Below are 24,529 nucleotides of genomic sequence, written 5' to 3'. Positions count from 1 at the left end.
GTTTGCCGGTCTTTTCAACAGTTTTTGTTTATTCAGTTTTCGCTTTTTGCATAATTTATACAAAGACATATACATTTATATAACATAACACACACATGTACAACTAAACAATAGTTTTCGTTTATCAATTTGATTTTCTCTTCGTTCCATTCACTTTTGGTTTATTAATATCACTCATACGCCACGTGTGGCAGGTCAGCGAATTGGGTTGGCAGTCCATCAAGTGGCATCCGATTTTTTATCCTCCTGCTGCTGCTGCTGCTGCTGGGGAGGACTTTTCCCATTTCCATTTGCTTTTTGTTGCTGCTGAGGAGGCGGCGACTCCGCCTTCTCCTCCCCCAAATTCACGGTGGTCTTCGAGGCGTGCAGCTCCGTCTCCTCAGGAATGACCTTGCGACCCTCCTGATCCTAGGAAGCCATAAAAAGGTAAAGTGGAAAAGGTAAGGGATTAATTTTATAATAACCACTTAAAGATTTTGGCATACCAAAGGCTAAAGTGCTGAAATACAAGATTAAGTTCATGCCAAGAAGCTCCTTTATTCGTTACTTGATAATTTCAATAATAAATAATGCTGTAGTATAAATTATGCATAACCAAGTTCGCTGTATTAAAGTTGTGCTGTATTTAAGTGCATATACAACCACACAATTTCAGTGCTTCGTTTCATTATTCACGCACATGCAATTAGCAATTAAAAAGGTAAAATGCATGCAAAAACCGATTTCATAACGAGCATAAAAATTAACCATCCAATTCCGAACATAATAAAACCCAAAAAAAAGGTAGTAAGAAGCGGATAAAAACCATCCCAAATTGCGGCGTTCAGAGTGTTGTGCTGTGTTAGAGTGCTATTTACAATTTACTCACTCAACTTGCTTTTGGTTTTTCCCTTTGCGCTCTCAATAGGTTTTCCTGCACATGCGGGAAAGTATAATCAACATGCATGCTAATTTGAGTTTGAACATGAAATTTAAGTGGCCGATAAATTGTATTTAATGTAGTTGTAGTTCGATGGTTTCAAGGGGGTTCTGCTCATATGGGTCGCTCGTAATGAACGTGTTTGCTGTTTGGCTGTTTGACTTTAAATTAAGCTTTCCTGAAATTATGGAAACCAAAATAGTACCTATTCTTTGATGACTACAATCACAGATAAATTTATTTATTTGTTTATAATCAGTTTCTTGAATAGATTTCCTTCACAACTGCTATTTAACCGTTTAAGCTGTTCCCTAATTATTCCTTGCGGGGTTTTCCCTTCGGAATGTATTTCTCAATGGTCCTTCGATCCCTATTTGAATTTCAAATCATGTTTTTATTATTCGCCCCCTCACTTTTCGAATCCATAAGCATTCCGGCTGAGTTCGCTTCGCATATGCACGAATAACCGAATAAACTGCAGCAGTTGCATCGGAACTGGTTGGTGTTTTTCTTTTCGTTTTTTGTTTTGTTTTGTTGGTTTATTGTCGAAAGGCATTTCCGCGTCATCAAACTTTTTGGATAATTCGCCATGCATCGAGCGTAGTTTGCTCGTTGTTTGGCTTTTTATTAAAAAAGTGTTGGTGTGGCTGCTGGATGGGGTGGGCGGAAAATGCACCGGCCTTGCAGCTGAATGCACAAAGTTTTCCAGCAAACTCACGCACACACAAACAGCTGCACCTCTGTATAGAAATGCGCATCTTAAGTGCCATGTGTGGTGGGGAGCGAGGGGAAAACTCAAAGGAAATGGGTGGAAAATAACAGCATGCACGGTCAAAAAACTGTTCTCAAAAAGGTAATGTAAAATGGAAATAAGCTTTCCAATTATAAATATTTTAAATTTGTTTTACCAGGTACTAATATTTATAGATATATTAAGGGTCTGCATTTAATGGAATTTCTCAGAAACCTTCCTCTAAAGTTTTCCATTTATGTGTACCTAGAAAAAGAGGGGTAAGAATTTTATAATGTTCCTGTTCAGTTCATTTTGCGCTGCTTTTGTTTCCATTCCTTTGTTTGGCTTCGAGCTGGTCCTTCCTTATATATTTTTAAAACCCCCTATTTCTGCCCCTTTCTCCCCGCCTCTGTCCTTTGAAGTCAGTTACAATGGGCATTACTTACGCGCAATTTCGCGTTCACTTTTTGTGCGTTATGCTGAAGAAGTTATTGGCCTCGACGGACGAGCTACGTATACTCGCTACGTATAGAGCGCTATAAAGTCGTTTCTGGCCAAAATCAACAATGACAAATGTTGCCAAGAGCGCCGAATTACGTGGCATTCATTCAGCGATCATTCCCATAAATATTTCTATTTTTTGCTGCAGTCCTGCCCCACACACATCGATAAATGGCTTTCAAGGAAAAGGAAATAAAAATAATGCCATCACAAAAGTGGAGGCAACAGAAAATTCTACGTTTATGTGAGTCTGTGTATGTGTGTGTGGAGGAAAATGGGAATTTTCGTAGCTAGAAAACGGCATGTGAAGAAGAAGAGAGAACAAGCCGGAAATCGCCGAAGGAAGTGGAAACACATATGTATAAGCAAAAATACACACACACACATAGATGCGCGTTGGCAATGCTAAAATATTGAGCATTCGATTGGGATTCCTCTCTGTTGCCAGAAACCTTGGTAAGAAGGCTAAGAAAACTGAAAATTGGTAATGAGTTCATAAAGGGCACTAATGGAAGAATGAAAATAAATAATAAATAACATTTTTTATAATGGGTATTCCTATTTTTCTTTCCCTTTGTTTAAACTACTATGAAAGTTCCTTGAAGTTTGTAACCACAGTGGATTGTAAAGTTTGGAATCACTTGCCACATTCGAACAGACGTTGCCTTTTCGCCTTGGTTCGCCTTGTTTGTTTATTCTACGGCATTGTTGTTCTTTTGCACTCCCCCCCACCCCCTCAGCTACCTGCCACCCCCGCCCCAAAACAAAAAACACCTCCTCCTTCCTGGGGAAAAAACAAACATTGTTGCTTTTTGCAACAGCTGCCATTGTTATTCCTTTTTGTCAACTTGTATTAAGTTCAACAACAAATCATTTGGCGTAAAGCGTAAACAAAATCAAAGCGAACGAAAAAAGCACGTAACAATAGAAACAGGGACATTTTTCAGGCGACCCCCTTCCATAACTGAAATACAAAACTTTAAAGGAGGGCAAAACAAATGGCAAATGGCCTGCGAGGTGATGTGAGGATTCAGGCTCAAATTGCTCGACGAGTGTGCAAAATTAAACTAAACCCAACTAAGCGTTCAGCAAGGAAACTCCACAGTGGCGGGGCCTTCAGGGGGTTAAGGAGGGCTGAGGGGGCAGAGGGGCTCGGAGTGGTTTGTGGGTTATGCACATAAAAACAAGTGATGCCCAAAAGTCAAATGGCGCAAGTGCGGGCTTTAATTCAACGAAATAACTTAATGCCCGGATGGCTTGGCAAACTGCGACGGCAGAACCACCGCGTTCTCCTGCTCTTCCTCCGCCTGCCCCATTTTCCACCCACCACCCCCCGAAAAAAGCAACCAACAAAAGCTGCAGCGGCAATGTCAGATGTACATGCCACTGCATTTTCCACAGAGAGAAAACTTTGGAGTTGAATAATTGTAATAAAGTTATTGCAACTTCTTAGACAATTAAATATGATTAAGTTGGTTGTCGATTGTCTGGGGATTTCTTTTTTTGTTTAGATTTAACTTTAGAATTTATTATATTATATGCCTATTTTGTCTGAGTGTAACGTGCAATATCTTGGCGAATGATGCTGCTGCTTCAGTTGCTTGTGCCACTGCCATTGGCCTCTGTTTATTCGCATTCAGTGCTGCATGCTTTCGGGCTTCGGGCGCTTGCAACCCAGAACAAGCGCTGCCAGAAGGATCCAGGACCCAGGATCCGGGACCCAGGACATGCCGTGCAGTTGCAGTTACATATGTTTGTGTGCCGCACTACCCTTTGCAGGAGGGTCGCATGGATTGTCTACAAAACTTTGACAATAATCTGATTTAAAAGGGGAAATGAACTATGGGGTTCCATCAATTTAAGCCACTTAGTTATTAGAGTTGCAGAAGAGGTCCTTATGGTGGGATACATAGATATAACTTAGAGTAAGCAAGGTGCATTAAACAGTCTGTTATTTATCTTAAGAAGCTATTAAACTTATTATATATAATATTAGTTACATTTAATCTTTTGCAAAGGGTAATTCCGCATTCGATTCTGCATGCCTTCACTTTATTTTATTTCGACTATTTTGGCTTTTACTTTGCGTTTTTGTTTTTTTGTTGGATTCTTGTACATTACCATTAACATGGAGCTGGGTATTACGGATAAATCCACAGCGGGTATTGAAGTTAACAAACCACTTGGATACTTTTTCATGCGGCTGGGAAAAAATGTTGATTCCACGCCCTGTTTGTATGCGAATGGCAATTTCGGCTATAGCATATATTATCCGCACATATAGTAAGGGGAGATGCACTCACACAGATACACACACACACCCATCGACTTTCTCACACACACGAATATCGAATAGAAAGCTCTCAGCTCTCTCTGGTTTTGCCAAATTTATTTTGCACAAAGCGAAGTTTTGGTCATGGTTTGGGATTCTGCAGCCCGACTGGCCTGCAATTTGCAATTCACACAGAGAACAACAGAGATATATATTTAAGGAATAAAAGATATTAAATAATAATACTCATAACAATCAGATTATAAATATTAGATGAATTTTAAGATCAAAAGCAATTAAGCATTTTGTAGTTAACATTTTCATTGTCAAAAATCCTTCCGTTGTTTTTTTAAACCTATTATCTTTAAAATGAAATCTATAAAATTTATAATTAATAAATAGTTATTCAGATAATTTTTATTTGTGTACTAAATATCAACTCCCCGCTGGGAATGCTGCTCCTTTGGCAAAAAATACTGTAGTGGAGCCCCGGTCCCTCAGAGTTCGAGTCTGTTTTTGTTTTATTTCACTGGCCGGTGATGTGTGGAGGCAAAACTGTCAGTTCGGTTGGTTTCGCATCGAAATGTTTTTTGCAGAAGGCGAAAGAGCAAATGCCAGGGGTAAACTTTGTCTTGTTCATAAATTCATTAATTTGTTGTGCTCTCCAGTTCTCCCTCCAGTTTCCTTGGCTGCAGCAGCATTTGATTTATTGAATTATGGTTGCCCAGTTGCCATAAAAGCCTCGCCTCCGAGCATTGAAAATTAATTACGAAATTAACTTTGACAAGCCGCTTTGAGAGTGCAGCTGGATCGGATTGAGAGGGATACGAGGGGGAAAACAATTGCCGGACATGTATCTTGGAAAAGTTTTTAATTAAATGATGGGCCGAAACGAACTGTTTGTTCGAGTGTAATTGCAGTTTGCAGTTGCCAATGGCAACGCAATAAATTATTAAAAATTTCTAAAGATAGGTATCCAAAAATATGAAGAAAAGGATGTGTTCGAGAACCGAATTTATAAAAGTAAGTTATAAATTATTTTATTTTTGTAAAGAAAAAGTTTTCTGGTTTTTCACGGTTAGCTGATTGGCAATCCCCTGATTTGGGCATTCAAATTGCATTCAAATTCTTGTCAAGTATAATTGATTCAAAGTGCTTGTTGTTCTATAAACGTCCCCTAAAAGTAGCTGCCTAATGCGATTTTCACCTTAAAACCCTGAACATTGCTGGGGATTTCGAAAGTTTTCTCTGCTCGGAATTTAAATTGGCAAAAACTGTGGCCGGCGGCGAATATGCTTGCCTGCAAAACACAAAAACCAATAAAGCCGGCTCGAATTCGAGCTGCTCGGCATCGGGAAAACTAGAGGAGCAGCATGGAAAGGCGGAGAGAAATCGAATCCACTGGAGCGGCATCAAAAGAAACGACCGCTCGACAAAGGCAACCAAATGCCAAACACACAAAACAACCGCCCCTTCAAAGCTCAACTTTCCACCTAACAAGGATACACTCGAAAAAAGTAATGAATGACACTTAAATAAAATATAAATACCAATAAATAGTCTATTTATAATCTCTGGAAAATATTATTTAGTATTTATTTATTTTTTTTTTGGTTACTATCTCTTGAAAATAACTTTTTTTTAGAGTGTGTTGTTCCGCAAATCGAAGCCGAAGCGGATGCAGTTGGCCCCGGCTTCCGGTTGTCAAGGCAAAAACCAGAAACAGGATACAGCAGGGCAGAAAGGACACGCGGCAGTATGCTAAAAAGTTATTGTGGCGACAGATGTTGGGTATTTAAAAGCCAAACATACGACCAAGCGAAGGTTCGCGTGGCAGAAAAGCAGCAGAAAAAAAACAGAAATCAAAACAATTGACAGCAATCAGCGGGGTATACACACACACACACTCACGCACACTCAGTCACGCACACAGGGGACGAGGAAAGGGCCCTTAAGTAGGGATTCACTCACCTCCAGGACCACGCCCTCCAAAGCTGGCTGCGAGATGTTCTTCAGATTGCTGTGATTCAATTTCGGGGCACTGTCGGCCCGATTGCGGCCCAATGATTGATTCGACGTCTTGTTATCGGCCTTGCTCAGCATCGAATTGTTCGAGGACTTGTGATTAATCTCCAGCGCCGAGCGCAGGATGTCCACCTTGGAGGCGCTGCCGATGTTCCCGTGCCGCGGAACCCCTCGCAAGGACTCTACATTGTAGCTGCTGCGACGCACCGACAGATGGTCATGGATATCGGCCTAAGGATGTTAAATTTCATTTAGTTCATTAATAAAATAATAACAGGATAGCCAGCTGACAGATGGATATGGAATGGAGTGTGAAAAGTTGGATCAGTTTATCAGAATAATCCCATCATGCAATCATAATTCGCAGTCCAGACAAACTCACCCGCGATCCTCTTGGCAGCGATGAGAGACTGCCAATCTGATTGTACTTAATCATCAGGCTCAGCCGCTCCAAGGACATCGAAGTGCCCTGCTCCTTGGTGGCGGGCTCTGTGAGCTTCTCCGTCTCGCCGGCCTCCGCCGCCTCCACCTCCTCCTCGGACTCCTCCGTCGTGTGATCGAATTTGCGCAGCCAAATCAGATGGAGTAGTCCGTAGGCAATGCCGCCCACCACCGCCAGTAATCCCATGTACCGGAAGGCATCTCGAGTGCCGAACTGACCGATGAGGAGTCCTCCAGTGAAGCTGCCACTGCCGCGTCCTTGAATTGGGTAAACACATCAGAAGCAAAGGCGCTCATTAGAAGCAAGCAAATAGAACATACATAAATAATATAATCTTGGGTTAAGAGAACTTTTTTAATTCGTAAATGTATGTATTTTTAATGGCACTAAATGAAGTAAATATTGGTTTCCCTCTGTAGTGCACTTACCCAAACTGAAGTGGGCCATGCCCAAAACACCAATCAACGTGGCCAGCAAACTTTTCGGGGCAAGAATGGAGCAGTAGGTGGCCGCCGCGACCCACATCAGATGGCAGGATAAGGACTCCATGGCCTCGAACGGAAAACACCACCAGGCATTCCTGTGTCGGAGGAAGGGGAAATTCAATTTGGAATTGCATTAGGCCGGAAAGTGGACATGTGACCAGTGGACACAACCAGTGGACATTCGCACTCACTCGATGAAGGAGTAGCCAACCAATCGACCGGCGTGCGAGAAAAACGCGATGATAATCAAGTTAACGTGCCCAAAGATACGTGTGATTTTCTCCGCTCCGTAGAGGAAGGGAATGCTGCTTACAGTGCCCACAGTGATGGTGATACCTGATTGGAATTAGTATTTAATATTATTAGCTTTATACAATGGCTTAGAAACTCACCCAAGAGATAGTTTGGAGCTCCCAGTTCCTTGAGGTACAGGAAGAGGAAACTCTCGATGAAGCCCCAGAAATTGCCGAGCACAAACAGGAAACAGATGAAGGCAATCACGTGGGGCATCTTCAGCAGATTCCACAGATCCCGGAACACATTGTCCGCCGGCAGCTTCTCGCCGAGCGGCATCATCAGCACCGACATCGTGGATATGACGAGGAGGACATCGTACGTGTAGAAGGCCGCCGAGTAGTCCGTGTAGCCCAATCCCCGCGAGGAGTAATCAATCATAATGCCCGTTATCGGGGAGAATATGGCCATGCCGATGCTGGAGAACAGACGCTCGCGTCCAAAATCACCGCCGTACTTCTCAATCATTGTCAGTGCAATCGGATCCATGATGGTGACTCCCGCTGACAGCATTGTGGTGGCCAAAAATCTGTGCAAAGTAGGAGGAAATTACAGTGGGCGCAAACAATAAAATAAAACTGAAAAGCAATAAAGGATATAGGTAGTTAACCCACCTCAGGAGGAAGTACACCCAAAAGATGATCTCATCGGTTTCTTTGTAGTCGGGTGGACAGATTTCCGGGGCATTCATGGTGAAAGTGCAACGTTGCATCATGCATTTCACAGCTCCGGATCCCAAGTTCGACATGTTGGTGCGACGAACCAAGCCGCCGCACCTCAGATCCAGATCGTCCATGTCGGTGAGGTTTATCTTACCCCTGACCAGATAGTCGTGACCGAATCTCTGCAGGATGTCGGTGACCGTCTCGTTCGCGTCCTGCTCGATCTCCATTCCCAGTTGCTCCGTGGGATCCGCGAGATCGGGATGCATCTGCAGCATGAAGTAGGTGGCGTCGTCATTATCCGAGTGCACCCAGCTGCTCCAAGGCGCCTTCTTCTGGCTTTTGTTATCTGTCACTATAAAGAGATATATATCCTTCAGTTTTTACCAGAAACACGAATTAAATGAATTGTTAAATTTAATAGTTATGATTGCATGTTCACTAGTTTCAAAACTTCTCACTTAGTCCTAATTATGTTTAATGTTCTACTGAAATTCCCAACCGCTTCTGCTTTCAACATTTTCCCCGCTGCGTTAGAGTGAGTTTTCCCCATAATCAGACAGGCAGGAAAATTGCTTTTGCACTTTTCCAGCTCTTGACTGCCCCCCCGAGAAGAGCAGAGTCTGATTCTGATTGTGACTCCAAGTTGGGTCCTGTTGTGTTCCCGATGTCCTGTGCCGATGTCCTGCGCCGGCCATGCATGACCAATTTCCAATTGTGCCAAGTGTCAAGTGAACAGCCGAGTGTAATGCCATCATGTTTAGTTAGTTATGCACTTTTGTCTGCTGCCGTAGTGGCCCTTTTTCGTGAACTCCCACATTGTGATTTCTGGCCAGGACATTAACAAACTTTCGGACTCTTCCGACTTCTGTGCAGATGAATCGGAGCAGGGGGGTAGTTTTGCCAACATCTGATGTGCCCATGACTTATGAGTAGGACATGAGTTAGGTTTCGTACTTTTGGGATTAAGGGAATGCCTGTCCTTTTATAAAAGTAATGGAGAATAGAAGGTAAGGGATAGAAACAGTGAGATATTGATTGATTGCTTACAGAACTACCATATACACAGTGCTATAAAAAATCTTAAAATTTTGGAACATTTATTTACCAGTCTTCTCTTTCTTAATATCAAATCAAATTTTACTTTTCAAAATAGTTTCCATCCCAAATTCTTTTCTTTTCTACAACTAAACTGTTTATCCATGATATTACCCCAAGTGAAAGCACTCTCTTTTCCATCTCAATCGAAAATATTTTCATTCTACTCTCCCAATGGCCAGTCTATTTTCCCCCACCTGGTGACAAGTCGTCGCCCACTTTTAATAACGTTGAAAAAAAAAACGCCTTTTTGTGTGAAGTTTTTCTGGGGGAGTGGAAAAAAGTTTACCCGTAAACTTTGGCTCCACACAAAACGTCAGGCTTTAATGACAACCACCAGCCACCGCACTTGCACGCAGTCCGACAGGTTGAATTATACTTATTTTTTGTAGTTTCATAGAGCGTCGACTCGGTCTTTGGCTTTTATGGAGCAAGTTGTGCTCGGCTTTTGCTCCTGTTCCTGCTGCTACTTCTGTTCCTTCTGCTCCTTCTCCCAGTTGGCAGCTCACAAAAGACGGAAAACAAACTAATAAAAGTAAAACACACACGGACAGGGGCAGGAGCACGGACACGGACAGGGATACGGACACGGATACGGACACGGACACGGACATCGACATCGACACGGACACGAACGAGGGATGCGGACCTCAATAAATGACAGGGGGAGAAGCTAGAAGAGCGTTGCAAGTCGACAACAAGTAAACTGACTGGAAGAACAAAGGAGCAACTACATAGAACCTATTTCCAATAGTACACTTCTAAAGAAGATTTAAGTTTCCGAACAAAATAAAAACTAGAGATTGTTTAAAACAACGTAAAGAGGTAATAGCACACCGCTCAATATAAGTGATGGGATTTTACAATAAATTAAATTGGTCTAATCTTTTCTCATTTGTTTTTCTGAGTGCATGTCCAGCTGGCCGTGATAATAACGCTGTGGTCAGTCGGCGGTTAAGCAGGGAGGGGGGATAAAAGTGGAAGGGTTCATCACGTCACTTACAATTCAATCCCTGCATGGACATGGCCGACAGTTCGGCTGACGACGATGGACCAATGGACTGGTCGGGAGCGGGATCCTTCAGCTGGGACATCGGCGGGAACATGGTCGCTGACATATTAAGTACTTCTTGGTATCTGCTCCTCGTTTGCGTTGCGAATAATGCCGGCAATGATGACGCCGGCGATGCGGTGGTCGATGTGGTTGGGGCCGGCGAAGTGCTCGAATCCGAGGAGGGTTCCATTGCGGCGATGGTCGTGGTCGTGGTCGAGGTCGTCCTTGTTGTGGTTGCCGTTAGCTGGGATCTCTGGGTGGTGCTGCTCCCCACCGGACGGACGTCATACGCCGGGGTATTCGTGTAAAGCTGCGGATTAACTTGCTCCTGCATCAAACAATAGTCGACGCACTGATGCACGGCCAATTCCAGCTCCGGCTCCTCCGGACATTCCCGACTCGGACAGGGGGGACCACCAGACCTGCGGGGTGAATCCAGGGGAGAAAGACAAAAGAACGTATTGGAAATTAGAAACGGGCGAAGGATTTGAGCAAGCAGCAGCAGGAGGGCAAGGAGATGTTCCGCCCTGGCTTCGAATATCCTTGAACATTTGCAGGGATTCTTTACATCGATTGTTTGAGCAGCCAGTAAGCTCGGTTCATTTCATTGGATCTGAATTGGGATTATCGTTGGACGTTTAAAATGTGCAGAACTGGGATTGCCAGGGTCCAATATTTGTTTATTAACTTGAACATTCGTAATGGTTCTCCTTTTAACAGATATCTTGGCAAATGTATTTTGTCGAATCTTTATTAATGGGTGTAAATAAAAGAAGGTTTCTGCACTTATGGAAATCGATAATCAAAGGAACAAAATATTCAAGGTAAACTATTGAACCTAAGTAGCAGCTTATTAACCATAATTCATAGGCAAGTGAAAAAGCCTCAGTAGGTGCTACATATTCCATCACAACGCTCGCCATTCAATTCGCTCAGTTCTCAATCGTCGGGACATAGGTAGGTCATACTATCACTACAAGCACAACCACAAGGCAGAATCGAGTTAAAGCCACGATGTCCTCGCTGCCGACCAAGTCATGGAGCATTCAGCTGCGCGAGTTGGCCAGCTCGCCCTTGGCCGTAATAGCGCTCACCTGCGTCCTGGGCTACGTGGCCTACATGAAGACGCGCCGCCAACACGGAACCTACGACGACGAGGACTACGAGAACGAGGGACACCGCAAGCTGCCGGCTCCTCTGACCGGTCTCCGCCTCACCAGAAACCAATTGGCCAAGTACAATTCGGAGCGACCCGACAAAACCTATTTGGTGGCCCTCTTCGACGAGATCTACGATGTTTCGAGTGCCGCTCATGATTTCGGGCCAGGCGGCAAATATGAGAAGCTGTCGGGAACCGAGGTTACTCCCTTCATAAAGAAGCAGGCGTTCTTCGAGAAGCGGGACTACGAGTTGTATTTGAACGAGTGGCGAATCATGCTGGAGGACTTCTTCTATCCCGCCGGCAAGCTAATCGATGGCGAGAAGGAGCTGATCCCAGAAACCAAAGAGGAGATAAACACCATACCGGAGGAAACACAGAAAGATATTAAGGTAGAGAAGAAAGAGGAAGAAAAGGAGGAGGATCCTGTAGAGAAACCCAAGCCTGAACCCGAACCGGAAAAGGAAGTGGAACCCGAGCTGCAGGTTCCTGAGTTTTCCAAACAGGATTTGAGTCCGCTCGACGAGGGAATCAATTCCGACTGCGATTCCCTTCGCACCGCCTACGATTTTCCACCTGGACAGGACGATCGCAACGACGAGGACGATGAGGAGGATAATTACGAGGAGGAGTTCTGCGAAGCCGGTCAGGGGGATAATGATGTCTGCAACCAGACCGTGTGGAATGAAACGGACGTAACCCTGGTGCCCACTTCGTAAAGCCCCCTCACCTTCACGCACCGCCCATTGAAATCCGAGCAAAAGTGCCACTTAACCCATCATAAGCCCTCCCATATATGAACTTAAGCCTCGGCCGTTATAACACAAACATAAATATATATCTCTCGGATTTTATGTGTATCTGCATTTGCAGCACTTACACCGGGAAAACAATTGGTTGGGAGTCCCCTCAAAATTATATATTCAATGGGACGTGGACGCGGATTTCGTAACATATTTATATGAAATAAATAAGTTGATGTGCCAGAGTTGTACTTTTTGTTTTTGATACATAATTTCTCCCTGTGCAGAGCCTGTGGCTTTATGTTCGTGTTTCTGCATATATCCGTTACCAATTTTAATGCGAATTCAATAAGGCTCTCTCAAGGGTTGCGAAGGGCTGGCTGATTGGACGGGAGGAGCGTTGAGCGCTCGCCTGCAATAATAAAATGGTAATTTCCGTTCACTGCCGTCGTCGTCGGCGGTCGATGCCAAATAAATTTATGCCAAACGGCAAACCGAACTCGGCTCTATAATGGCATAAAATAGTAAACCGCAAGCAACAGGACATGGCCACTGGCACAGGACACGGTGTGTGCTACATGTTCCTGCTCGAAGGACTCGAAGGACGTCCGGCGAACGTGCGGAATGAACACAAATGTAGCCATAAGATGCGTTTGCATGCTCTCATGCCAGCAAAATGCCCTTCGAAGGGTTATGTTTTCTATGGGTTAAGAATGCTGTAAAAAAAAAGAAAACGATTGACTAATTTATGTAAAAAATTACCAAGTTTCTCCTACAATTGCAGCAAGCTTATTGAGTTTAAAATCTAAAACCTATAACCTCAAATATGATTTTAGTAACATTAAACCTATGTATCTTTTCTGTTCTCCTACTCCAGAGTACTTGGTATTCGGCTAGTTATTTGCAGAACTTTGCCGCCTTGCTGCAGCTATTTTAATGGTGTTATTGTATTTTATGGGCACATCATAAATACAAATTCAATATACGCCCGTGCCAAGTGCCGAACGCTGGCTGGGATTGGCGGCCAATGGATGCGTGTGTGCGTATCTTACAGATACATTCGTGAAATGAGCCCAAAGCTGGGCATCCTCTGGCCAGGGGCCAAGTGCCAAGGACCAAGGACCAGGAACCAAGGACTAGGGATCTCCCCCAAAATAGCAGTTCTATTGCGTTTCATTACGGCTAACGGCAATGGCTCCACTGCGATTGTGTGTGTGTGTGTTATGTGTATGTGAGCACAAGAAAGATTTTAATGTGTGTGTGTGTGTGTGTGCATTCGTGTTGGTGTTTTAGTGCGGCTTAAGTGCTGGCAAAACGACACTAAGATAAATGTACGTGATATACAGGCACGGATACGAAACACTCGCACTGGCACTCGGAAAAATACACAAGAAAGTGTCCCTAAAAAAACAGAGAGAAAACTCGAAACACATTTTCCTGCGGGTAACTGAAACCACAGGTTTTCGCCATCTGTTATTGCTTTAAATAATAAAAAACGCTCTATATTTTCATCAGTTAAATGAGTTCTGTTATCAAAACAACTCACTCCCAGTAATTTGTTTACATACGAGTTCTCTTAGCCGTAAGAACTATTCTCTTTTCTCTAAAAATAAATTCGTTTGAGCGTGGAAATTCCTGCTGTTACGCTTTCTCTTGGTTATTAAATTGCTTTTAACCTTGTGCCAGTGAGGGAAACACTCGGTTCTACCACAAACAGGATTTTTTGCTAGTGCTTGTAAACCTGATGTGCAGCACTCGGCTTAAGTGGATTTTTCGGCACCGTCTGGAAGTTTCAGGGGAGCCTCAAAAATGTCCCCCCATTCTGGAAAATCTTGTAGTTGCTTCCGGTGAGCTGTTTCTAATGCGTTCCATTCGCTTGCTGGCTGTCAGGCTGCTTTGCTGCTTATTCTGCTGCTGCTTCTACTGCTGCTGCTGCTGTCATTTTCCATTTTCCATTTGAATTTGTTTGGCCCCAGCCGGCTCTCAATCGCAAGGGTCTCTTGGCACCGCCTTACCATAATATCCCAGTCATGCAGACGTTCCCTCCTACCTACTCGACCATAATTCGATTTATGCAAAACCCTTGTCCTCCTTGTAGTCCTGCGACTGCTGCAATTTGCTGCCAGTTGGAAGCAGCCAGGGAGCTGCTTGTGTCCGAATGCAATTGCCAAAAGGTGTGACTCTGTCAGCCGGCTCTTTGCTGACTCTCTGCTGACTCTCTGCCATGAAGAATGCAATCTCGAGAGGATTGAGCCGAGCTGAGCTCCGGTCGAACGCCCCGGGAAAAGCTGCAGCACATCCCAGTCCCAGTGCCTCGCAATCCCGAAATCTCTTGCTGGCAGCCATAAAGCATGTACTCAAATTTGTTATGCCACATCTGACCGGCTTAAAGGACCCACAGGACCCGAAGGACACGCAATAACAGTCAACCCCCGAGCCGGAGTCACAGTCGTTTGCATTGATATGATCATAAGCATAAAGGGTACATATATATATATATATATATACACTCGTATATGTATCGATATCAATAAAAAGGAAACGCTGAGGGAAATCAGAGAAATTCTGGTACTACACACACATCCCTTAACCCTGTTGCCCCGTTTTCAGATGGGATGACATTTATTTGCTTTATTTCGATGATTTTACATGACGCAAATTTATGCACAAATGCAGATAGAACCAAGAGGAAGCAGCAAAAGGAACAAAAAATGGAGAAGAGGGTACGATGATTTCAGCTGCTGCAATCGCAGGGTGACAGAAAAACCAATGCACTCGGAAAAGTCATGTATTCGCTTAGTTTTGTTTATGGGTTTAAGCTATAACCAGAGTTTAATATTAGCAGTACTCTTCAGCTAAGAAAAAAATTCAAATTATTTAAACCTCTTTTGGCAGGAAATTACTAATTAAATTAAAAACAAATCTGAGTAGATCCGAAATGCATTGTTCATAACAGTACTGTGCAGTTAATAATCATAGATTTCATAAAACTGAATTTTGTGCCCTTGTGTCGAGAGTCGAATAAATGCCAAGACTGGCACTCTATGCGTATACGTAATATTTACTCTGTTCTCTATGTGTGTGTGCCCCGTCGCATTGCGTATTCGACCCGTGTGCGTTTGTGTGTGCGCCATCATGTGGCACGCTGCTGGGAGCTCAGAAGTCAGCAGGAAGTTGCCGCAAACAGCAAACCAGCAGAGAATCTCGCAGTACGAGTATTTCGCAGAATCGCGCAACGCGGTAACGTGCCACGCATTAGATACACACACCCACACCCACACACCCACACCAATGCACGATGGGTGTCTGGGTGCCTTTGTGCGAGGAGTGATGGTGCGAGTGCGAGTGTGTTGCATGTGGCAACATTATGTTGCTGCCTCAAATAAATGCCGGCTTTTATGTAGTTCGCTCCTGCCACATCCTTCGCTCGTCGCTTTCTCTCGAAAATAGAGACATGCCGTGACTGAAGTGAGACCATTGTGCAAAGTGGAAAGAGGGCTTAAAAGCAGTTCCAAATGGCCAAGAGGATGCCGAAGATTTTTGGCAACTCGCACGCAACAATTGCCATTGAAGGTTATCTGACGAGCTGCAATAAATTTACTGCGGGAAAGTAGAGCATTTCAAGAACTAAATCGGTTTCAATGCAATATAGAGAATAAATACCTAACGTTAAATGTTATATTCACAAAGAAACAACTTTAACTGAAGGTTTCTTCCAAGAAAGTATTCAATTATCTGCTAGTTTCAACACTTTCAAGCAGACACTTACTTAAAACTAATCACATTCCCCCATTAACTTCCCCCACAGGCAGTTAAAATCATCAGGAAAGCGAGAAGGAAGAGCTTTGGGGGGGAAATTGCAGGGTAACCATGAAATAAGCGCATTAAAACTGTACAAGAGCAACAGCTGTTTCCCCATGAGTGAGGGAATAATGCATCCGCGAACTTCTCCACCCGCCACGGGGAAAACTCAGGGAATCGAGGTTGGAAAACCGCAGCCGCATCATTTTTAGCTCTTAACTAAACAAGCGTCTAAAGATATTTGCCCACGCACCTCAACCGCAGCCCCCAAAGCAGATTACAGCCTTTTCCAAACATTCTGGCTGATTGAATCGAAGTCGAAGAGCTTTAATCGATTGAAGGTGGAAATTTTCATCACTTAAGAGTGAGTACAGCAAAAAAAAAAATTATATATAAAATGTAGTTTAAATTTGTTGTTGAATCAGGAATAATTTTCTTTTTCTAGTAAAAATAAGATGTTTTTTACTTGGGTAAGCTGTGGAAAGTAATGTAGTTGTTTATTTTTCTCAGTGTTAGAAGAACTTACCTCAATATCGCCGCTGTCTGGATGTCTCAATACGAACGCCGATGGCACCACGCCCGGAATCTCCTGCTGCGGTATAAAGAGCAGCGAGTGATGGAAAATCGCATTCAGGAGCAGACTCATCACAACGACCGGTTTGTATTTGCCAAATTTGTCAACGAGGAAGCCTTCGGGGAGTAGAAAAGCGGGAAAAGTGAGGGGATGAAAGTGCGGAAAATGTAAGCAAAATGGCAGCAAGATGTTTGCAACTGCATTGGGTTGGTTGCTTGTGTGAATCCAAAATCTCAAAGTAAGTTGTCAAGAATTTGGCTGGGTGCTTTGATTGGTTGCTGACAGCTTAAGTATGATTTAAGTTGGATTTGCCACACCAAGAAGTCGGAAAAAGCTTTAAAATTCTTGAATGGCTTTCACTTTGATTCTTATTTTACAAGATTAAATACAAAATTAAATATTTAACTTCTTTCTGTTCAACATGTAGTATTTATTTTGCTACACACACTACTTTAAAATATTGGATTTTTAATGGGCTTTCATTTCAACCCGTTTCGTTTTTACTGCTGCACTACTTAGAGCTTCAATGCCATTAAATAAGGCCATCACGCAAGATTATAGGCAACTGAAATGATCGAAATTTTGATGTCGCAACTTTACGAGAGCGGTTTCACTTAGCGCACATTTTATACTTTTTCCCAGCTTTTATGCTGAACAATTTGACCAGCTTTATGCACTTTTCTCTCGGCCCGCGGCGCTTTGTTTCAGCGTGCATTTACCCCCAACATTTGTCTGCAGCGAGTGTCCACATAAAATGTTTTAAAACCTTCGCTGTCGCCAACACTCCATACCGCAAATGCATTTTAAAAATGCAAAAGCAAATAATAAGAACGGATAAAAAACAGGGGACAAAAGGAGCAGAATGCAACCACACGATGGGGGCACTTCACATACAGACAGCCAAAGGAGAACAACAAGAACTTTGTTTAATTGTCATTTAAACTGCAAGTGAATTAAATTATTCGCACTCGTCCGGAAAAGTGGCTTGGTCTAAAAAAGGCTTTGCGTTGGAAAAAATCCCAGAGAGGATGGATAAAAAACCAATCAAGTGTCGGCAGTTTGGTTGAATAAATATATTTTTACGAGACGAGCCGTTTTTGAAGGATTTTATTTCTGCATATCGTATAGATATTCTTAATTGGTTTTTTGAAAATTCTTTATACAAAGTTGGCTGGTAAAATTTCTTATTAAGCTTTATTAAATTTAAGTTTAAATGTTTGTTTAATCCATCTTATATTCAACCGCTGAAATATTTTTTAACGAATTTAATAAAGTGACTTTTGAAAGCATATTTGCACATGAAGGTGGCACACAGCCGGGAAAACGCTTCGTTTGGTTTTATTTTTGGTTTCTGCTCTCGTTTTCATGCCCGAGCGATCAAACAAAGCAAAACTTTTAATTAAAATCGACGCACAGCGCTAATGAAGATGCATTAATACATTTACTCTGCACGATATACCCCTCTACTCACCTGTGATGGGCGGGCTAAGAAATGTGGTGAAGGGCAGGGCCAGGTAGATAATTGCAATCTCCTCCACGGTGAGGCCAATCGACTGCATGTGGATCGTCAGGTAGGGCAGAAGGGACGAGGTCGCTGCAAGGACAAAGGAGTACCGATTATTGTGCGAATTATCGGGAGCTGAGGAGGAGAACTTAATTATCAGCAGCAATTGTGAAAGAAGGGAAATTGCTCAATCGAAGCGGTGGCATTTCGTTGGGGTTAATAACGCCAGTGGGGGGTAATTAAAGTTTCTGAATAAATGAAAGAGAAACACACGCGTTTCTTTGCTTTTCATCTCCTCTCAATTAAATTACAGTGTCATTATTGTAAAGTAATTGATTGACATCGAACAAACACAAGGGAGAAATTAATTCAACAAGTAAAATTAATTTCAACAAAAGCCTGAATATGGAACAATGTATGTTAAGGAATACTCCTGGGGGAATGTTCTTTAAATATTACAAAAAGCTAGGCTTTACCGTACTTTATACTTTAACATTTCATAAAACTGTTTCTGATATGACACCGCGAACAAGAAATCGAAAGCGTTCCGCAGATAATCGCCTTGCATTTCAATAATTTATGAACATTAACGCACCAAGCACGCGTCACGTCTGAAGTCAAGAAAGGAGGAAAAAAAAAGAAAAATCGGAGGAAAATAATGGCAACAAATTGGGCGAAACAGGGAAGCAGTCACATCCCCAATTTTCCCCAGCCACCATTTCACTCCGCAGCCTTGACCAATTTAAATGCAAACACGCCAAGGATCCCGGGCACGTAAAGTGGTGTGTGTATATGTGTGGGGGTGTGCGTGTTCACAGGGGAAAAGTGCGTGTCCAGAATGAAATTCGTTTGTTAAAGTGCAGTTAACACTCGGCCTCGGAAAATGGCGGCTTGGCTTGAATTCGTTTTTACGGCTCCTGCATCGCCTCAGATAATTAACAATAATACGTATACGCCGTGTGTGTGTCCGTTTGTATTTGCTCAATGCAATAACAATTAATTGCTCGCGTTGCCGCTGCCGCTGCCACTGCCGCTTCTTCCCGTTCGCTCGCCGGAAACGGAAACGCAAGCATGTCAGGGTTGTTTGGCTTGGCGGCCATTCATGTTCGTTCGAGTTCTCAAGCACAGAGAGAAAAATTTTAGGTTTAAGATTGTTAAAAAAAATGGGGTTGCAAATAAAAAAAAATTTTAAACTATTAATTTCACGAAAGATACAAACAGATATTTAGTGAAACATAACTAATTAAAAATATTTATGAAGAAAATTTTCCAGTCTATCGTTCAAATAAATTATGACTACCTTAGAACACAAAGCACCATATTGTTGTTTAAATGCAATAAAAAATCTTGGTATTATCGATATAATTTTTGTCGGTGCTGCGGCTGTGTAAAGTTTCGCCTCAGTTCCGTTCGGTTGGGATCTGTTCCTGCCACGATGTCATTCGTAATTAATGTCCCATTGCCCGTTTAAAATACTCTTTTTGCCCCAATCCCCTCAATAATTATTATTCCGTTTTTCTCTCATGTCGCACATATTTTCAACTATGCACAAAGTTTTGGTAACACGTTCGGCAATCTATGAAAGTTGCCACTATATTGCACTTTATTTGTGAATATTCGAGAATATTTGATGGGACAGATAAAAGAGACCCGCAACTGACAGTGACAAATGTGAAATGTGCTGCCAGAAATATTAATTGCAATTCATTTCTGCACTTGTTTTATTTCCGGGCTTCATCGAGGAGGGGAAATTAAATTGACATTTTGGTCCATCGTTTCACTAACTAATTTAACTTTGTAAACTAAAGGAGACTGATATGGAAGATGAATCATGAAACTAAAATTACTATCCACTCGGGTCTCCTTTAGGTTTTAAGCTTGTAAATTTATCAGGCAATTTTTGCTTTATTGTCAAATGCTTTTTGCTATTTACACAAAAATGATTAAGCAAAAATGAATTCAAAAGATCAAAAGACAAAAAAGAGGGAACAAAAGGCCACAATTAAAAATGACTGAAACGAAATCAATATTGAACAAATAATTAAAATGAATTAATTAAATCACCAAAGGTTTCTTGTGCAAACAAAAGGCATATTTCAACAACTAATTACAGTTTAATAAACGCGTTCATTAACAATGAGTTACCGCAATATTTCTGAATGGTTTCCTCTTAATTCTAGAGGCATATCTGTTTTTGTGAGAATGTTTAGTACATTAAATATGTTCAATTTAAAAACATGTTTTTTATTGTATTATTACAAAAAAAATTTAGCAACATTTCACTTTTTGTAAGTTTGTAATTTTCAGTTTAAATATCTGGTGTATTAATTTAGTCGGCTTTTTGTATTGTTTCGTTTAATGACAAAAGAATAACTCATATGGAAAATGATGAAAAGCTCATGTAGGAAATTACATTTTGAAAACATATCACAAAAGTATTAAAGAATGAGCTCTGGAATTCCTTTGTCTAGCCAATTAAAGGTATTAAATTACTTTTTTGTAGAAGAACATGATTGAAGCCAATTCAATTATTTTTTTGAACCGAGACGAAAATAAAAGAAGTGCCGAAAAGGAATCCTCGGCTCAACTTTAGCCAAATAAAAAACGCATTAATACTCATTTTAGTGACAATTTGAGTTTGATGGCAAAAGACAAAGCGGGAGGTGGAGAGTGGAAAGTGGGTGGGAGGCGAAATGTTTTTGCCATTGACCGCCAGCAAAAACATTCAGAAAATGGCGCACGGTCGAAAAACGGAGGCGAAAAGCGAAGGCGGAGGCTACAGCTACTCGTCCAAGGCGAATCAAAGTAAACCTTTCTCAAGCTTAAATCTCATAAGCTAGATTTATTTACAAAAGACGCACACACACGCAAACATTATGAATGCCTAATTGCCACACGCTGGGAAAATCTGCTCGAATGTGCATCAGACTCTAACTGAATTTGTACAAATGTGTTACATATTTTCCCCAGCCTAATTGATAGCTTCCGACCAGCCCAGTCCCCTACATTCCGGAGTAGGGGACTCGGAGGGTGTGATAATGAATTCAGATTCACTGCCAGAGAACGATTCGTTTGCCCGGACTTTGCTCGGCTTATTTTCAGCTGCTGCATTGCCTGTAAATGTTTGTTTTTCGAAAGATAAAGTTAGAGAACTGTACTTTAGTTTCAACCGTTGGATATTTTTTAAGTTAAAATAAAACCGATGGGACAGATATTCAGCGATGATTACAAAACAGATACAGAAAATGCATCCGAATCTTAAAAATTTTATTTATTATACTAAATATTTGTCTCCACAATCTACGGTCTTTCTTTTTACAACTCCCTGAAACAACGTGTCGTATGCGTGATATCTGGCAGGAACCTAACCGAAAGCCAAGGGTAAACGACAACGATTGATAAGGGCTATTGTAATTGGTTTTTAATTATACACTCAAGGCATTACTCACCGCCGTACATCACGAAAAGGGTTATTTTCAGCATTATCAGGTTGGGATTAATGCCGCGCCGCTGGCAGAATTCTCCGAATCGCGATAGTTCCACCTTTTCCGAAAGCGCCGGATCCGTGGCCATTTCCTCGCTGACCATTTTCCCCATTTTTGGAAATCGACACTCGGTGGTGAGGGGTGGGGTGGGGAGAGGGGAAAACTGCCACCGATCTAAGTTTCTCGGTCACTCACTGTTGCACACAGAGACTATAACACATTGCGCGGCACTCGAAATTAAATCCCTAGTTTATTTTGCTTTTTACGATTTCTCTCGCTGGCTTTTTCTTGTGATTTTGATTAAATTCAATTGAAATTTGTGATCATCAAGGCGGACGAAAGCCAGTTGTTGTTGTGGCTATACTCGCACTCGTATATTACACACTAAATCACAGAGCACAATTTGACTGAGTTTGGTTTTTCAAGACTTCAAATACTTGATCTTTGTTATTTTCAATTAGCTTTTCCGTTTTCCTTGCACTTTTCAAGGTTTCCACTTTTGCTCCACTTTCGGGGGCTTTCCTTTCAATTTGTTATTCCAAAAATTCACTGCGTGAAAGCTCGCTTTCTTGTATATTCGATTTTTCTTTTTCTTACGTTTATTTTTTTTTTTTTTGTGGACCGCTTGAAACCGCTTGAACTTTCCCAGTCGCCGTTCGCTTCGTGACTGAGCTGCAGGAAAATGAAAATCTCTTATCAACCTCTCAGCTATATCTGCAGATCTCCAGATCCCCCAGATCGTATCCCCCAGATCTCTGAGCACACTGATCGTCATAATGATGATGCTGATTCTAACTTAAATTGGTGCGCTTCTCCATCTCGGTGTGTTTTCCTGCTGACAGATCTCGAGCTCTTCTTGTTGCTGTTGCTGTTCTGTTCTGTTCTGCTCTGCTCTGTTCTGTTGATGCGACAAGATCGCCGGGAGATAATGTCTCCCGTGTTTCTTGAATGGAGATAAAAAGCCAACGAAACCTGAGCGACGGCTGACGTGCGACAATGTCGCGATCTCCGCAAGAATGACTGGCAGCCCGGCGGAGGAGATGGGGTGTTCGGGGGTCCAGAACCCAGCGAAAGATCACTGGGTAGGCCAAGGTTCACCTTTCGGCGGAGCGGGGTGTTCCGCCCCCCGGGCTTTTCAGATAGACCTCCGAGATGCAATCGCTCTGGGGATTAAACGCGCTACAGATACGCAGAGGCGGCCGAAGATACAGTGAAAAATATTCGTAATCGCACGCCGCTCTGTTTTCTAATTGAAATATCTGCATTGAGGATCGAAACACTGATCTACACGGATTGGGATTTATTTATCAAGTTTTCTTAAATATCCTAAGTTGATCAGAACAAAAAAGAGATGTAATTTCTCTGGTAAATATTTAAAGCAATCTATGTAAACTTTATACAATAAAAACTGCGATCTTTTTCTTTCCCCTTTTAACTTAAATGGTTACTTTGTACTCCAAGATATATATATTATATCTCACAATAAAAAAACATGCCTTACTTTATTCAACTGATATCAACCGTATTCAAAGGCTCTGCCAAAACCTTCTCTCCCCTCGAAAACTCCAGCAGAAGCTGTGTTGGGACTCTTAAAAGGATTTGAACTGGAAAACCGTTTCAGAATCACGAAAGTCTTATGCATTTCCTCAGAGGCGACTTCTATAGTTTTTCCAACGTTGCGAACCGGGGCGAAGAACGAACTAAACTGACCAGAATCGAGCATATTTCTTGATGAGTGCCAAACACATTAACTGATAAAGAAACTACATGCGCATAATGATTGATTATTTGGGATTAAAGCACGTGTTATCGAAACCAATTTAGGTATTCAGATATGTATGGCCTGACAACCGGCGAATTTGTATTTTCATTCGCCTTTTTTCTTCGGGTGTTGGAGAATATTTACGCCCCACTGACCCGGCTTAACCTGCATATAAAAAAAGAATAAACCTTTATGTGTGGGGCTTAACTGATTAGTGGCGCTTCCTGAAGGGAGTTCATAACTTTGTTTTGTTAGTTGACAGATAAGATAGTGGGACTCCATCTCGTGTGTCATGTGAGTGCAAAGTAAAATATTTGAACTGTCTCGGCACTAAGCAGAAAACTACAAATACCTTGCGAGTATATCTAATTCGGCGGAACGGACTTGTTGTCGATCAGTTGGCGGTGCTTAAAGGTGGCCTTCTGCGGCTGGAGCCCTAAATTATCTGCTAATCTAACGATGTCAAAGATAGAGGGACCATCAGATGCTCTTATATTTAGCACGCATCTATCTGAGTTGGATGTGCGATATCAGGGGCAAACACAAACATGTTGTAAAACAAAATACGTAAGCAAAGTTGTCCCAGACTCCGGCATTCGCTTTTTGTTATCAGCGGCGAGCAGCGCAACCAGAAGCTGAAACAAAAACCCTACAAGTTAAAGTACACTGAAGATTTTGAGATACTGTAGTGACTTCGATTTCTTTATTCCGCACACCTAATTTAATAAGGCACTTTTCAATTCAGTAATCACATGCCATTTACACAATTGCAATTAACAATATTTATTTAGCTCTTTTGTATGCTTAAAGTATGGTAAATTTATTATGTTACACATTTTCCAATTCCAATTTTTTAGGTATTTCGGGATTCAACTTCATCTAAATTTAGTTGTCTAACTGACAAATAAAATATCGTTCAGATTTACAATCGATCCAATCGAAGTATGGATATGCATGCAAATCAAGCACGGAAAGGCACTCTTTTTCGTAGTGAGGTGGTTGATTCCTAGTATCGA

The 24,529-nt window shown here is 42.1% G+C and overlaps 2 protein-coding genes across 2 annotated transcripts; one reads left to right on the top strand and one right to left on the bottom strand.

Annotated features, from left to right (window-relative positions):
- Position 1: 1 nt before the first annotated feature.
- Positions 2 to 23,432, bottom strand: LOC108094158. The gene is given in 14 exon segments (XM_017194600.2): positions 2 to 408; positions 4,275 to 4,382; positions 6,397 to 6,681; positions 6,833 to 7,149; positions 7,321 to 7,472; positions 7,569 to 7,713; positions 7,770 to 8,200; positions 8,286 to 8,688; positions 10,435 to 10,894; positions 10,896 to 10,907; positions 16,715 to 16,878; positions 18,234 to 18,356; positions 21,716 to 22,423; positions 23,253 to 23,432. Coding segments are annotated over 13 exon segments (2,937 nt in total). The 5' UTR covers positions 21,864 to 22,423; positions 23,253 to 23,432; the 3' UTR covers positions 2 to 219.
- Positions 11,386 to 12,632, top strand: LOC108094159. The gene has a single exon (XM_017194604.2). The coding sequence runs from the start codon at positions 11,500 to 11,502 to the stop codon at positions 12,361 to 12,363; it is 864 nt and encodes a 287-aa protein (XP_017050093.2). The 5' UTR covers positions 11,386 to 11,499; the 3' UTR covers positions 12,364 to 12,632.
- Positions 23,433 to 24,529: the final 1,097 nt, after the last annotated feature.

The sequence above is a fragment of the Drosophila ficusphila genome, unplaced genomic scaffold (assembly GCF_018152265.1).
Source record: "Drosophila ficusphila isolate 14025-0441.05 unplaced genomic scaffold, ASM1815226v1 contig_412, whole genome shotgun sequence".
Classification (NCBI taxonomy): domain Eukaryota; kingdom Metazoa; phylum Arthropoda; class Insecta; order Diptera; family Drosophilidae; genus Drosophila; species Drosophila ficusphila.
This window is presented reverse-complemented; position numbering and strand designations above follow the sequence as displayed.

Excerpts from the sequence above, each read along its gene's own strand:
- LOC108094159 (XM_017194604.2), top strand. The coding sequence starts at position 11,500 with ATGTCCTCGCTGCCGACCAAGTCATGGAGCATTCAGCTGCGCGAGTTG.